This window comes from Poecilia mexicana, unplaced genomic scaffold, assembly GCF_051168715.1.
Source record: "Poecilia mexicana isolate PSO_F unplaced genomic scaffold, ASM5116871v1 scaffold_22, whole genome shotgun sequence".
NCBI classification, from domain to species: domain Eukaryota; kingdom Metazoa; phylum Chordata; class Actinopteri; order Cyprinodontiformes; family Poeciliidae; genus Poecilia; species Poecilia mexicana.
Window position 1 is genome coordinate 2389806 of NW_028263391.1, and position 17435 is coordinate 2407240.

The window sequence follows — 17435 nt, forward strand, 5'->3', positions numbered from 1 at the left end:
GATTAAAGTCGAAAGCGTTTGTGTCCAGGATGTGTGTGGTCTGCAGACATGCTAGCTGCTCCTTTCCTAAATCCAGGAAAGGAGCCCAGACCTGTGCAGCTCCTGGAAAGAGGGAAGATCAGCCCTGACTGTCCTCTTTGCAGAACTGATTATTCATAAAAGCATCGCATAACAGAAACAGATGTTAACGGAATAAAACAATCACATGTTTTTGCATGTCACCTTCCTAAAAATATTGGTCAAAGGCGATTTTGTCAAAAAAACAAAATCACTTTTGGCAGAAAGTGATGTTAGCCTACTTCATGTTCTACATGTCAGGCTGTAATCAGACCTCTGATAAACTTAACTAAACCTTTCAAAAACAATTGTAACTCATAGTTCATTAACAAATTAACTATTGATGCTACCTTTTCCACACTTGTTCCACTTTTTCCACACAGGTTGGTCCAAACCAACCTGTCAGACAGGTTGTTTTGGACAGCTGTTTAACGGCCCACCCTCTCCTGAAGTTTGAGCTCAAGCTTCAGCAGGACAACAACCTGAAAGAACCAGCAGTCCACACCTGAATGAATTGAAAGGAAAAACAACATAAAGTTTTTGAAGTGATCTAGTCAAAGTCTAGACCTAAATCTTATTTGTCTTAAGTGGTATTGCAGGAACAATACCTCTAAGAAGAGTAGTTCAGTTATCTGTGGAATCTCAGGAGACGACGGTGCAAAGAAGGATTTTACAGAAAAATCAAGAAAATGAGAGAAAACCCCTGAGCATTTTCAGTCAGAAAGTGGCCATCACCATCTACAATGACTCTACAATGACTCTTTGAAGTATTTGAATTAATAAGAGTTGCAACATTTAATTCCCCTTTAGGATTAATAAAGTGCTTCTGAATTTGAAATAAAAACAAAGTCGAAATAAAATGAAAATGGGTCTGAATTTGTTGTAATTTAGGTTCTAAAAGTCAGGCTCCAAACTGCTTGAATAACAGAGTAATATGCATTTTTTAAAGTATTTCATTAAAACTCAAATATTTCCACGCTAAAGCCCGGGTAATTTCATAGCCTACCAGCTCCTCTGATTGAATGTTATGTTTTATTTATTTTTTCTTGTTGCTTGGAACTATATTAACATGTGAATTTTGATTATTTTCTGAACAAAGTGATGTGTGAGAGCTGCAGGTTCTGTAGAGGCACTGTTGAGGACGACCTGTGATGGCAGCAGAGATCCCACTCAGATTCTCCTCTCAGATCGATCAGCCTCACATGCTCCGCTCTCCTGGATCACTTTCTGGAACTGGCTCTCGGTAGTTGTTGCTGCTGGTGTCTGGGCCGCTCTCCGCCTGTCCGCCTGCTTGTATGTGATCGTTCGTGGTCTCGGTTATTGGTTCCCGAACTTTTTGGACTCCTCCGACTTTCAGACAGCCTACTCGGCTGCTTTGGTTCAGGCAGGAAAGCTAACAGGCTAAGTGCTAGCCTGAACCGGCTCCGTCCTCCTGATGCCGACGATGCTGGAGAGGAACTCAGAGGCTCCGGTGAAGAAGAGGGGCCGAGCCCCGGCCAGCAGCGGCAGCGGCTACCCCGGAGGAGCGGCGAACAACGGCAGAAAGAACTTGTCCGGTAACGAGACCAGCACCATCAGCTGCTGGGAAGAAGGAAATTCAGGCTCCAGCAGCGACGAGGACCATGGTGGGTAGCCACGGTCACACTACAACTATTATGTTCGGCTTCTCCTTCCAGCTGCCTAAGTTCTAATGTGTGTTTGTGGGCTCAGGTGGAGGAGGGATGCGCGTCGGACCGCAGTACCAGGCCGTGGTTCCGGACTTTGACCCGGGTAAGAATTAGAACGTAGCTTATAATAGACCAGAGGCGGCGTGGTAGCCTCGAACAATCGGTGAGCGAAACTGCATCCTCTATTCCTGTCATACTGGTTCCAGATGAAGGTGTTCTGGTTCCGAACCAGTCGACTCTGTCTGCAGCTGTTTAATATGATTTGAAATGTTTTTGAAGACGGAGAACAGACTTCCAGGGGCGGTCCAAGACTGTATGAGGCCCTACACAGAATTTGATTTGGGAACTTTCCAGAGCTATTGTTGCTTACCGCAGCTTAGCTAACATCTAGTTTATCTTGTCTGTGGTTAAGTGTTTGTGTCGTATACATGTAATAATATAAAAAATATAACTGAAAAATATATTTTTTTTATAAAACTAGCAAATATAATCCCTTAATTAACTGCACAATTGAATGTGTATTGCTTAGAACCTCATACGTTCTATGAGAAGAAGGCTACTGATAGAATGCTATCAGTAGAAGGCTGTTACTGATAGAATGTGATTTTATCGACTGTGATTATGTGAATCAGTTGATAGAATCACATTCTATTGAAAGAATGTGATTCTATCAACTGATAGAATCACATTAACATGTTTCAGTGTTTAAAACTTAAGATACTTTTTGTTGTTTCTGAACAAACTCTCTTGTGACCTTTTATAGCTGTTATCATACATAATGCACCATTTTTGTAATAATTAATATTTTTGCTATTCTTACATTTGCACACGTAATGCGTAACATCAGATCAGAACTTGGGGGGAAAAAACATTTTCTTACTAAACTCCAGCAAAGTGGAACACCCAACAGCAGGATCTGAAACTATCTACTGTCATTCCTTTGGGACAATTCAAATGTCTTTTAAGACAAAAAGCTAATATTGTATTTCATCACCTATTTAACTAAGTCAGATTTGTTAATTACTGTGTTTTTCATTTATTTATCTTTTGTATTAATAAAACAGATCTCTCTGGTAAATGAGATCTTGGATCTCAATGAGAAAATCTGTATAAATAAAGGTCAGATAAAAACAAGATGAGTTCCAAGTCATCCATCCATTCCTCAGTTGATTCCACTATCACTTAGCAACAAGATACTTGAACTCCTTTGCTTGAGGTGGAGTCTGGACGAGGTCAAACCCAGTCCCAGTTCTCTGTGCTACATTGAAGAGGCGTCTCAACCACGACAGCTACACACTCTACACACTATGGTGTGTTTAATAAACCTGCAATACACACAGCACAGAGAAAGCCAACCAAGAAAACACAATATAAAGTTGTGTTAATCTACTTATTAGCTTAAGTAAAGAAGTAGGTAGTTTAATCTGTTGATGAAATAAAGTAAGTAGGTCTGCATGCTCACGTGGTTCCTCCCTGCTCGGCTCCAGCAGCAGCGGCAACAGATTCCTATCAATCACACATCCCAGATGATTTTCACCTGGTCTAGATGATGGTCTGGAAACAAAAGCAGTAAAATCATAATTAGAATAATATGACAGGTTTATGTCAGGTTCAGGCCTGTAATTAGAGGTAATTACAGGCCTGATAGTCAGGTTGGATCGGGCTCAGACACAATGGGTCAGGCTGGATTTTTATAAGCCTGACCTAAACTCTACTACATATAGGTTTGAACCAGGGATTGTTGTCTTTGCAGAGTCGTCAAGAACTTTTCTACATCTTCCACGAGGCCAACCAAAAAGCCTTCTCCATAACTTCTCTGACTTCCTTCTATTCCTGAGTTTTTAGTTTGTACAACCGGAACAGCTGTAGATGTTCTGACCATCTGGTACCTGTCTGCTGTCTTGGAGTGTCCAAGAGCAACCAAGCCCCCAGGGCCTCCTTCATCTCCTGGGTTTCAATCACTACTGCTGTCCCCAAAGGAACGCTCTTGTTGCCACTCACCAGGAACAGCTCCTGGAAGGCTGCGGCGACATGTTCCTGTCAGAAACCCTGGGGGTCAGATTAAGCAATTACAATGTAGCAGCATGGTGAGCGCTAGAACATTCCCCCTCCACCCATCTATACTGTCTCCGTGTTTAGTGGGCATGTTTGTCAGGTGCGGATGTGAACTCTTGTAATGGTCAGATTTTCAACACTAGATGTAGAGAATGAACACCTTTTTAAGGCAACAGATGGGTGGACCAGGTGTGTTCTACCTCCAGCCATGCTGAGTCACGGACCCGCAGATGAATGGAAATCAGAGCAGTGCACTCTCTCGATGAGCAAATGCACTGCTCTGTTTATTTGGTACACTCCTCAAGGTTTTCGTCAGGAGCCTGTCACATCCTTTCAGATATAATGTCTACATCCCCATCTGGGACATGAGAGGAGTTCTCCTGGAAGAGTGAGAAGATCTCACAAACACATTGCGGCACCAACCCTACCAGTCCACCTTCACCTTGTTTGGCTTCCCCAGATCTGTCTGGCAGCCACCTCCGCCACCGAATCACCGAATCAAACTCACTACCAAACTTTCAACAGTAACAAAAATCTCTGATTGGGACCTGAGAGGCTTTTCTTCCAAGTTACATCCCACTAGGATTCATCATTGCCCAGATGGGCATTGGGGTCCAGAATACCATCTGGAGAGTCCAGGAAGTGTTCTGTTTGGTACATAAGCACAGATTATAGTCAGAGTCTTCCTTCCATAAAGAGCTCTTTCACTTACAGGGAGATCTCTGATACTGAGCCCATGAAAAAAAGTCTGCAGATACATCAAGTGGTTGTGTCAGTGGCCCTGATTTGTGCCATTTCTGAACTGAGGCTGCAGGATGCACAAGCCAATTCTGAGGCTCACAAATGAGTTTATAAATTACAAATACATTTGTCTTTCAACAGTTATTACAGGAACGGTCCTATTTCACTTGCTCTTAATCATCCACCGAGGAGATCTTGGTTGTTATGGATACAATAAATGTCTAAATATATATAGATATAAAAAAAATTTCTCTGCTGTCCTGTGTCTCTGTTCCCAGATGTCGCCAAAGCGGCTCACCTCAGAGACAACCTGGGGATGCTGGTTTGGATCCCCAGCAGCTGCCTGAACCAGACTCAGTGTAAGAGGCAGACAGTTGCTTCTTATCGCGTTAGCTCAGCTCATTTCAGCGCCTCACCGGGGGCTTCAGTGTCATGCTGTACAGACTAACGATGTGTTGTGTTGCAGTGGACGAGTACATTGCCATCGCCAAAGAGAAACACGGCTACAACATGGAACAGGTGAATATTTATTGCAGTTTTCTCAGACAGCACCAACTTCTTGCTCCGACCAGGAGGAGTTCTCGAGGATTATTATTAAATGTCGCCCCGAAACAGTTAGTGGGAATTTCTTCATTTTCTCCGAGTGAACTGTCATTGAGAGACCATTCAATAACAGTCTGAGACTTTTTGAAAAGTCTCATAGACCGTTCAGTGTCTTTCAGTGGGTTCCCACTGGTGGAAGGTTTTCACCTGTTTAGTAGAAGTTGGGTATGGTGCATTCACTTCTCCGTCACCTGCCAGGGCTGATCAAGTTAAAATGTACTGATTCTATTCACCACTGATTCTTGAGTTCATCTGTAGTTTCCTTGTAAACTTGGCTTTAGCTATAGACTAATTATGCCGATTAATGTCCTTGTCTCAGGAGAAGATGGCATTGGAGAGAAATGAAGATGGTGCTTAAAGTGTATCTGACACATTTATGACGATTTTCATTCTGTTCTGTTAGTTACTGACAGGTATTCTTTGGGTGACCTTTCACCTCATAGACCAAAACAACTGTTCAACATGAAATCATCTATATTTACAGTATCTAGATATGCCTCAGAAGTCTTCTTTTTATTTACTTTGTTTAGAATTATATGTCAACATACACTTTTAATTGGACCACCTGGTTAATTCACCACTTGGCCAATTCATACCCTAATGTGCCATTTTGTTCCTTAATGTTCCCTGTTTATATACATATATTTTTCATTTTAGTTCAATATTTTTCATGAATTATGGAGATAAATTGTCATAAAATCACTAAATCTCAGGGGAAATTAACTTCACTGATTATTATTTCAGTATAGTACTCTATTGGTAGGATATACACTGAACATCAACAAAAAGAGATTTATGAACATTTTGGTTACACAATATATAGAGAAACTCAGTAATTTCTGATCTTCATATCAGCATTCATATCGTGGTATGACCACTTGTAGCGGTCTAACAGTCCTTTGAACATGATAGGGGTCAGGTTGAGGAATTTGATTTTGACCCAGTTGGCTTCTCATAGACAGTTACGGACAGTATGAGGTGTGATGTTCTGTTGGTCTCATCAGCTGGGTGTGTCGCTGGTCTTAGCCGATCCCACAGATGGACGAGCCGGATGTGGCGATCTTGTGCTGGAGTGGTCACACGTGGCCAACGAGGATGAGGTCGATTTGCAGTAGTGCCAGTCTGTTGGAAACAAACCCTTAAATGGCAGGTGGTCCGATAATGGACACTGTGCCGTGCAGCTACTGCTGTGGTGGACATCCCTGCATCCAACATGCCAATGGCATGCTCCAGCATAACTTGCGACATCTGAGGCATTATAACTTGTGACAAAATTTGACATTTTGGGGTGGTCTTTTATTGTCCCGAGTCCAAGGATTGTCCAGTTGTTGCTCATTTTGTTTGATCACCCAGTGGACATGCCCCACCCATGCACTGAGTAAAAACACAACTCACTGAGTAATGCTCACTGCAGCAAGTTGGATTGAAAATTATACACAAATCAAGAGAAATATTACTTTTGTACAATAAAATGTCAGCAAATGCTCATTTACAGTTGTTAGCTCCACATGGTAACCATATTTGACATGTTTATATTTTTGTTCAGTAAAGAAAATTACATTGAACTGTTGGATGTAAAAGTGGGTATGAACTGTTCCCCTGGATAGTACGAACTGAATCGGGGTTGGCACAGCGTGTCCCCCTTGTGGGTACAAACTGACCAATTTCGGTACGGTAGGCTGAGTTGGTACAAAATGTCCCTCTGGTTTGGTAGAAACCGAGGCAGGGTGGAAAAATATGTCTTGGGAGAGGGCTGCATGAGGGCTGTCGTAATAAGCAATCAACCAGTTAATCGCATGATAAATTCTAACAAACTCAGTAATTTCCACTTGCATGATTTATTTACTTGCTTATTGTTTTCTTCTTTTTTCTCTCTCTTTCTACCAAAAACTGGATAACAAAAGACTTCAGTCTGAGTCACTGGTCTCAGCCAGCTGTTTCTTTGAAGGACAGTTTTGTTTATAGAGACTTCAGGATTCATTTTATTTGTTTGTTTCTGTTGTTTTATTTATTTATTTTTTATATTTAAAATGTTGTCCAGTTCTGGGTTCAAATGTTCAATAGATATTAAAGTTTATTGATCTTTGAGAATGTGTTCTTGTGTGATCCTTTACTTGAAAAGGATCTCAAAACAACAATATTGTCATTTATCGCAATAACTTCTGGGACAATTTATTGTCCAGCAAAATCTGTTATTGTGACTGGGCTGGGCTGGATTCCATAAGTCAGATATGAAGGTACAAAATAACAAAGGCATGAAATGACCAAAACCTCTTACAAAATCATTTCATACTTTGTCTCATGCAGGTAAACAGACTGAAATATGTAAGTCGTATTGTGTTGCGTGTTCCGACTCGCCTGACCCGGTCTCCTCTCCCCTCGACCCGCTCCAGGCTCTGGGGATGCTCTTCTGGCACAAGCACAACATCGAAAAGTCTCTGGCCGACCTGCCGAACTTCACTCCGTTTCCTGATGAGTGGACAGTGGAGGACAAGGTCTTGTTTGAACAGGCCTTCAGCTTCCATGGGAAGAGCTTTCACCGCATCCAGCAGATGGTACTAGTACAACATCTTTATATTTGACTCATTGTTAAACCCAAGTATAATATAACCAACCCTCTTTGTATTTGTTAGGATTTATTTTGTGTGATTTTTTTAACAAAGGAATTGCCTTGTTCAACCTCAGATAAACCCTTAAGTAGCGAGTAAATAGTTTACTCTTGCTGTTTCCATAGTAATAAGAGTATTACCTGGACTAAGTGATGATTAGGAGATGTGAACAAAAAAGTCAATCATAACTCTGGTGGAGATTTGATTCTCTTTCAAATTTAGGTATTCGAAATTTTAAAAATTAGAATATTTAGATGCTCATTAAATGTATTCATCAATTTTTTGGGGGGAACGTTCAATTCAATTTCTGTACCCAGACCTCGGCCTGACCACTGTCTCACCTGTTTCAATCAAGAAAACACTTAAATAGGACCGGCCTTCACACTGCAATGGAAAAAAATTTATGAACAAATAAGAAACACAGAAATGAAGATCTGTGTGTCTAGAAAAGGAGAAAAAAATGTTACAGATCTATTTCTAGAGCTGTGGAACCCCAGAGAACCACAGTGGGAACCATCATTCACTAACTCTAGTGACCTCTCCAAGAGGTCACCAAACGACCCACAACAAAGTCCAAAGAACTGCAGACTTCACTTGTCTCAGTTAGGGTCAAAGTTCATGACTCCACCTTAAGAAAGAGAAACTGGACATAAATGATCCAGATAACCACTGCTGAGCTTCTCTCTGTTTTGTTAGAAGACATCTTGAGGGGCATCAAGATGTTTTTGGATCTAGAGTAGAACAATCAAATAATTGCAGAAAAGGGACTAACAGTAAGGCATGGTGGTGGCAGAGTGATGGTCTGGGTCTGCTGTGCTGCCAGAGGACCTGGAGGACCGTCTGTGGTACGTCTTCCCCTTGGCTTTCTGCTCTTCTTGTCTGTCTACTGCTGAATAAAGGCCACTAATGCCACAAAAACAAAAACCAGACGGTTCATTCTCAATAACTTTCCAGTGTGGCTGAAACACATGAATTCTGCAAATATAAGTTGGTAGAAAGTTCCTCCATCGTGTTGTTAAACACTCACTGCCAGTAATCACAAGCAGTAGGTTGTAATTGTTGCTGCTAAGGGTGGAACAGAACAGTTCCTCATTTTCTTCCAGTAATCTGACATCAGCTTGTGGGAAAACTACGTCCAAAACCAGGCCTCCGTCTCCATAGAAACACCCTGTAGCTTCTTCTGGGGATTCCCAGGCTAAAAGGAATAAATGTGGATATTTAATTCTCAACTAATGTAACGATTAAAGGATTATGTATAAACAAAGAGAAAAGACATTAAAATAATTTTTTAAATGGTCATTTAAGATGGTTTCTGCTTAGGAAATAAATGTACACGCTGCAAACACATGTAGACATTGTTCTTTTTTCCATGTATTATTTCTTTAAAGCACACGTGTCAAACTCGAGGCCCGGGGTCCCAATCCGGCCCGCCGGAGCTTTTCATGTGGCCCTCAAGACTACAGAGGGACGCATAAGTAGATGTTTCAAGATACCAGTTGTGTGTTTAAATATTATTTTATGAGTGAAATCAAAGCAGGTTTTATCTCTATACTGCGGTATCGTATCAGTTTTTTGATTCCGCAATCGCCGAAATTCATGCAAGACTAAACAAATCCAAACACTTTTGCATGCTGCTAATACAAATAACTTTTTTATGAAGTGTTTTCAAACAAAGTTCTGAAGAGTTACAAGGAAAAGAAAACCACAGCAGATTAATACAGTTTATAATGCATAATTTGACTGCAAAAAAATGGTTAAAAACATTGGGGTTAGGAGATGCTAACCTCCTCCTTACTCAGCCTTACTTGATGTCCAGTTATCTGTGATCGATGTGGCAAGTAATATATTTTTAAAGTAGCACCACAAAGTCAGGAATTTTTACTGCTAAAATCTTTTCACATTCTTAAGAATCGCTCATCAAATACAGACTTATTAATATATTGACAGTTTGTTAATGGGCTTTGTCAATACATGAAGTATCAACTGGCCCTTTGAGAACATTGATGATTTTGATGTGGCCCAAAATGAAAGTGGGTTTGGCACTGCCGCTCTAAAGTTGATATTTTTGCTCTTTTTGTTTGTACGCTGCTTTAAAAGCAAAGTGAAATTCCTTGATTTTGATCTATGCTGTGATTCCAATTCTTCTGAGGCTGTTTTTGGATTTCTCTGAAGAATCTGACATCAGCTGTATGGGAAATGGTCTGTAAAACGGAGGGAAGTGAAGATAAGTACCAACATGTCCACACTGGTTTACTCTGAAAGCAGATTGCAAGATGTTAAAGGAAGTCTTCAGAAACCTTCAGATATCGACAGCAGATCTCCAGCAGGCTCACAGTCTCAAATCATTTGGACACCAAAACAATTTTTTTGATATATTTTATTTAATGAGTAAAAAAAACAACAACCCTTTTTTTAGATATAATACCAAGATTAGATCTCAATCTGTGAACATTACTTTTGAAAGAGGCAGATATTTAATAGGGTGTCCTAGTTTTTGAATGAATACGTTTCTAGGCATATCCCACATCTGCAGAGAAAACTCTAAAGGTTGACACCAGCTTGACGTTGGCTCCACTTGAATATTTACACCCTTTGACATTCTCTACCGCAAACTTCAGTGTACGTTACTGTGGCAGACCAACACAGACTGGTGCATGTAAAGTGTAAGGAAACTGGATTTTAAAGATGTGACAATCTAAAAAGTGTGTTGTGAATGAAAGAGCATTTGTCTCCTTTATAGATTTCTTTTGTTTTTCCTCTTTTGTTTTACTTCAAACAACACAAAATACAGTTTTCAGTTGATGATTTTATTTACTAAGAGGAGCAAAGTGTTGCAAACCAAACTGGCCCTATGGGAAAAGTAATCAACCCTTAAACTGAATAGTTGGTTGTTTCACCCATGGCAGGAACAGCTGCCATCAATCGTTCTGAGTAACTGGCAACGAGTTTTTCACATCACTGCATAGATTAATCATGAATGGCCTATTTAAAGTCGATCTCAATCAAATTGAGTCCCATTTATTGTCTTCCTCCCTTTCACAGCTTTGCACCACTTCCTGTTAGTTATTGTAGTCTAGTTGTAACAAAATGCAGAAAGTTCATATGATATGAAAACTTGGCAATGTGCTATTTTTCCTGTAACCCACCATGTTTACCTCTGCTTGTATTTTAACTGAGGGTGTACTTACTTGTTCTCTTGCCTCATGGCAGGGGGCGCTCATGATCCTAGACATTGTGACTCCACATTTGCAGAGTAAAAGACAGTAACAGCCAGCTAGCCATGCAGTAAAGTCAAGTGCAGCGATTTATTTATAGTTTTCTCCTCTTAACACATCAGTCTCTTATTAATAATTGCAAAATAAATATTAAGCCTAAAACCATACTGCTGCAACAGACGGAATGTTCTGCTCTATGTGTGGGAAATATTTCAGTGTTTTTTTAGATAAAAAAAACACTTTTTGTCAGTTGCTATGGCAACGAATCTGTGTGTAGCCTGGCCAATGCAGAGAGTGAGAAAGACGTAGTTTTGAGTTGCACTTGAACGGTGGTTTTTCCCTTTGCTGTGGAGCATAGCACAAAATTAATAATACCTAAATTTCTAAGTTTCATTGAGTTAATGGAATTATTCTACGCAGCAGCGTGGCTATGGACGACATGTTAAAGAATTGTCTTTTTGCCTTCCAAAGTTGTCTGCATGTGTGAAATTTACTTAACATTTATATAATACAAATGTATATAATACATTTGTCAGTGCCTCACCAGCTTTGCACCTCACCACACGTCACTGGTCTCTAGTATTGCATTGATCCATGAGTGACTGTGTTTTTGTAGCTACCTGATAAGTCCATGGCCAGTCTGGTGCGTTTTTACTACTCCTGGAAGAAAAGTCGCAGTAAAACCAGCATGATGGACCGACAGACCCGGAAACAGAAGCGGGAGCAAGGCGACAGGTGAGGAGGAGTCAGCACAGGTAACATGGCCGCCCTGCCCTCTGACAGTGCTGGACCTGGGTGATAACTAGCTCTGTTTACGCAGTGATGAAGAGGTGGAGAATGGAAACGAAAATCCTTCCAGTGACTCAGAGATGGACCTGAATAAAGACAAGAAGGAGGTAAGGCGCAGTTCATATTAGCCGGCTGCTGGTTAACCGGCTGCTGGTTAACCCGTTGCTAACTGACTCTGCTTGTTGCAGCCGAGTTCTGCATCCGAGAAGACTGAGGTGAAACCACCGTCTGGTCTAAAGGTAAGAACGCTTTGCCCCCAAGAAATCTGTTTTTATCTTGTTTTTCTTTTTATATTTTTTATAATAATATTGTTGTAGTTTCCTTATTTTGTATTTATTCTAAGTATTGATTGTGTCTTTTTGTATTTATTGATAAAATGTGTGTAGATAAGTTATTTTATCCTTGTTTAAGCCTTTGTTATTAGCAAGATGAATTGAACATTGTTCAGGGACAACAGATGAAAATTTCTCTTTCATTTCCCTTTAGAAACTATAAGAACTTTTTTTCTGGTCTTCTTGCTCAGGTCATTTATTAATTATTTATTTCAGGTTTGATGGTGGTGTCACAACCGTGTGTATGAGAAACCAGTTGCTATGGCTGAGTAATTTTTTCAGAGTGAGGACAAAATGTTTATGGAGTTGGCATTTTAAGCTCGGTTTATATTCTTTATCATGTATTAGCTACGAGCATCATTATCATTACAGAGAAAGTTGATCATCATAAACTTGTTGCTCCCTGGTATCTACTGGGAGTCAGATTATCTCCTTTTTCAAAATGACCATTGCAAAATTCATCAACATGAAAATGTTCTTGTTTTAACAAGATTTTTCAAATTGTTTTTAAAAAAAATTATTTCTCCTTTAAAACCAAAAATATATTATTCCCTTTTAAATTAGAAAGGGCAAAACAGCAACACCTCTTGGGATTTTTGACGTTGTCTGGAAGAAACAGGGTGAAAAGAATGAGAGTCATCATGACCCCATCGATTCCTTTTTAACGAGTCACAATCTGCAAGACGAGTTTATTTTTACATCCTGATTTAACAAGAAACTTTCTCATTTAGCAAGTTTTGCATCTCATCATAACGTTTCACTGCTCCTGAATTTATTTAAAAGCCTTGGCATAGAAGTGCATAAAAAGTATCTAACTTTGAGTTCTCTTCATGCAGTAACATCTTCCACATTGAAGAATGTTGATGAGTGGCTGGGGACGTTTTAAAGCTGTCAGTCACTCAAAAATTGTTTGCCAGCAGATCTTTTTTTCACTTGCTGTTTTAATGCTGGTTTCTGGTTTAGTTGCTCATAAACTCCAGGTCACCTGTGAGGGGAGTTTCAATAGAAATGTGGCTAACTCCTTTAATTGCCTTTTTAGTAGTGTGTGTCGGGATCATATTAGCTGATTGTTAGCATATTAGCTCAGGTGTGTTGCTGCGGCTGTTTGCAGTCCAGTGTTGACAGCGTCTCTATGTGTGAGCAGACAGGAGGGAAGACGTCCCAGAGGATGAAGAAACGTCCTCCCAGAGGAATGTTCCTCAACCAGCAGGACGTGGTGTCTCTGTCCTCTTCCACTGCTCAGGGACTCACCAGACAGCTGGACAGTCAGCTGGTGTCCATAAAGAGACAGGTCAGCTGTGTTCTGGCTCCGTTCAAACGGCTTCGCTCTGCTTGTCTCTGTACATCGTCTCTTTTCTGTCCCGTAGATTCAGACCATCAAGCAGACAAACAGCGCTCTGAAGGAGAAACTGAGCTCAGGAGTGGACGAGTTCAGGCAACCTGAGGTAACTATAGCAACAGTAGTACGAATGGTTCAGTTTTGAATTGTTTCTTCAGCAACATTTAGTGTTGCTGCTGGATACGTTGGTGAGCCGCTGCTTTTGTTTCAGGCAAATCAGAAGTTCAATAATCGCTGGACCACAGAGGAGCAGCTTCTGGCCGTCCAAGGTAACCAGCCAATCAGCTGGTAGCTTTCAGCCACTTAATTAATCATGCTAAATAACGTCTGAATCCCTCCGTCCAGCCATCAGGAAGTACGGGCGTGACTACCAGGCCATTTCAGACGTGATTGGCAACAAGTCCGTGGTGCAGGTGAAGAACTTTCTGGTGAACTACCGGCGAAGGTTTAACCTGGACGAGGTCCTGCAGGAGTGGGAGGCAGAGCATGAAATGGAGGGTGGAGACGTGAAAGCAGAGGAGGAGAAAATGATGGAGGACAACATGACGGCAAGCGCAGCTGAAGACGAAGAGGCTGCTGGCAAGCAGCAGAAGAAGGAGGTGAGATGGAAGCTCCTAAACCTGGTTCAGGTCCCAGATGTTCCCAGCTGCTCCTCAGGGCCCTGGGGCCTCTGAAGTAGAGGGCCAGGGGCCAGAGGGCCACGTCCCCCAAAAACAGCATGAGATTCTCAACCTAACCCTAAAATGTTTCACCACTAAAAAAAAAACTTTTTCAATAAAAGCTTGCATAGGGTTGAACAATAAATCAATAACATGTATCATGATACACATATGATCAGTATCAGTAGATAATACAGCTGATATTCATTATTCTATTTATGGAATAATCACTGAACGTCAATCCAGAGCTGCACAGCATTCTGGGAGATGTAGGCAGAGGAAAAGCTTTAGTTATTCAACCTCTCACGTAAGTGGCATCAACTAACTCACTCACTCTTTGGTTACCTAGCAACAAGCTGCAGTTTGAGGTTTCACCACTGTGCCTCACAAATGCTTAAGGACAAAAAGCAACGGAGAAAAAGCTGCGGATAAAACACGAAATACTGCCACCAGTTTGGCAGTATTTCAAGTATTTAAAGCAAAAATTGAATCAATAATTATCAATATTGAAAATTATTGACATGGACTGATATGACACTTGTATCGTGATAAGTTTTTCAACCGTACCTATGCTCAAAAGGCAACAGAGGGTCTTTTTAGTTGAGAATCAGTTTGACTCTCTCAGTTCACCAGGAACAGGTCTTTCTTTTCTACTTACGTACTTACATCATGTCATTTTTTTTTTTTTTTAGAAAATTCTCCAAAATCAATAAAAAACTTCCAACAATCAAACCCTTCTTCTAATAGCTGAGCAGTTTTTTTCCATGTTACCTCTGGGATTTTGATTTTTTTTTTTTTACTTTCAAAGCAAAACATGCTGATAAAATAAAATTATTACCTTTAATCTAAATCAGGAGGAATTGATCATTTTGGGTTTAAATGTACATAATTTGCCACATTTACTTGGTTTTCACTTAACGTAACGGGGCATCAAGTGGGAGAGTAAAGAATGGATGGACGAAGCTCCGGACAGATGGTTTCTTTTTGTGCTTTTTTAGTTTTTTTTTAATCAAACGTAAATATTTCAGTTCATCAGATTTCTTTGATATGTCAATTATACAAAAGCAGTTTTCAATTTGTGATTTTATCATTTGAAAAAAACCTGTCCACACCATCACGGCCCCATGTGAAAATCTGATCGCCCCTTTTGTTAAATGATGAATTAACTGTGATTCACCGCATTTTCTTGGTTCAGTCAGTGTATAAGTAGAGCAGCCCAACAACGACGGCTGTCGTTAGAATCTGTCCTGAGTTATGATCCCAGTTCACATGTAGCTTCATCAGAGCCGACTTTGAGCTAAATACTAAACTGATTTGCTGACCCAGGAGCGTGTTTCCAAGCTTCCGCCTCACAGAGCAGCCCTCCCCAGTCACACCCCTCTCTCAGCTCCCTCAGACTAGCCAGCATCAATTAGCAAACACCTGGTGGAACTGCGTATCTGCTGAGATCATTACAAGAGCTACTTCTCAGATCAACGCTGGTAAAACGTTGTTAAAGGATTCATAGAGGAGCCATGTTGTGACGTCTTCCTGAAGGCGGAGTTTCAGAAAGAGCAGGCGCTTCTTAAAGAGATAGAGACCCAATTTCAAGGAGTTAAATTACAAAGTCAAATTTCTTTGAAGTCATATTTGATATAGATAGAATTTTTGTAACAATTAAATCTAACATAGTTACTCGATTGTCTGGAAAACGCATATTACTGCCCCTTTAAGGAGTTAAACATTACTGAGACTCAGATTTTTGCTGCAAAAGCAAAAATCTGAGCCTGTTGTTGATGAGAGGCTTTTATTTTGCAGGACTCGTCTGTTCCGATGGACTCAGAGTGACCTCTAACCTCCCAAGAAACCAGCCTGACACCTGACCCCCAGCCTCCTGGAGGATTGCTTTCTTTAGTCGTCTCTCTTTATTATTTTGGCCCTCTGTTTTTCAGTTTTGCTTCTGTTTGCGTATGTCACAGTCATCCCCATCCTCTATGGACCAATCCATACTTCAGCCACCAATTACAGTCAGAGGACTTTTTCTTTATGTTTTGTCACATAACGTTTTGAATTGTTTGTATGTTTGTGTTTTGGGATCTGAGGTGCAGGAAGAATTGGATGAAGGTTGGGTTACGTGGGGCTTGTCATGTCCTGATTAGCTCATTGCGTTTTTTAAGATTTTACAGCCTTTTTAGAGAAAAAAAATCCAATAAAACCAAAGTTTATTAAGAAAATTGTGTGACTTCTATTTCACAGTTTATTTTTCTTTTTGGGATTAAAAGTTTAGTTTCCATAGTTACATATTTAATATGTCTTCATGAACTTTTTTTTTTATTTTATTTTATCAATATGTTTTTGTTCCAAGTGACTAGGAACTGAATTTATTTTTGTTGCACCATTCTCAGGAAAATATGATTCTTAATGAATGTGTGTGATCTTTTTTTTTCCCCCCTCGTGTTTGTTTTTATGAATTTGCATCATAAAAATTCACAAATAAACATTTTCTGATTTCAGCTATGTGTTTTGTGTATTTTTGTAAAACTGCTTTTCAGTTGTATCTAATCCAAATATTGCTAGTCACACTGAGGTCCCTCACTGCAAACTCAGCCACCGGAAATGTGCAATTAATCGTTTGTTCACTGCACAATTTTTAACATTTTAAATTAAAATGATTAATTAAGTGTTATAGTATACTGATAAATAAAATCGTATTAGTTTTTCAAAACTTAGTTAGATATGTTTAATTTTAGAATGATCAATGATTCTACTACTTCTACTACAAAACTTCTCTAATTCTCTCAGATCAGCTGAACATGAACCAAGCTACCACTGGTCAAATTCTGACCAATGGTAGCTCATTCTCATCTTACAACTAATTTAGAAAAAAAAAAAAAAATCTACATCCAATTTAGCACTGATCCAGCTCAGCTCAGTCCCAGTCATTATAATCCTGTAAATTGGATTCTTTTAATGTGATGACACCAGATCAGTTCCATTCATATCGAATCCAGATCAGTGAGTTTCAGTTCACCATGAGGTGACGGTGACAGGTTGCCATAACAACCCACAAATACTTAAATCTCTGCAGTTCACTGGAAAATTCTTCATAAAACTTAATCCACAATTTATTAGATAAAAAACCCCAGTCTGCTGAACCTCCCACAGCAGTCATATGACATTGCGTGGGTTTATGATGTAATAACTCTAATTTGCGTCATGGAGGTTCGCCTGGCCTGCTACTATAACAGAAGCAGATGATTGTTATAGGCTTGTTTTTGAAGTCTCTAAATTTAGGTCTGATATCTAAATATAGAAACATTTCCTAGAATAAACCAACAGTTGGAAGCAGAAGTTTTACATACATAGAGTAAAAAGGCACATAGACATTGT

General features: G+C 40.0%; 1 protein-coding gene across 1 annotated transcript; it reads left to right on the forward strand.

The window, feature by feature from the left end:
- The first annotated feature begins 1230 nt into the window (after positions 1–1230).
- On the forward strand, positions 1231–16558 carry rcor1 (REST corepressor 1). The gene is made up of 13 exons (XM_015012869.2): positions 1231–1682; positions 1768–1827; positions 4799–4879; positions 4987–5039; positions 7517–7678; positions 11564–11682; positions 11768–11843; positions 11925–11975; positions 13213–13359; positions 13436–13513; positions 13619–13676; positions 13753–14006; positions 15864–16558. Exons 1-13 carry the CDS (start codon positions 1493–1495, stop codon positions 15891–15893), a joined length of 1359 nt encoding a protein of 452 aa, XP_014868355.2. The 5' UTR covers positions 1231–1492; the 3' UTR covers positions 15894–16558.
- Positions 16559–17435: the final 877 nt, after the last annotated feature.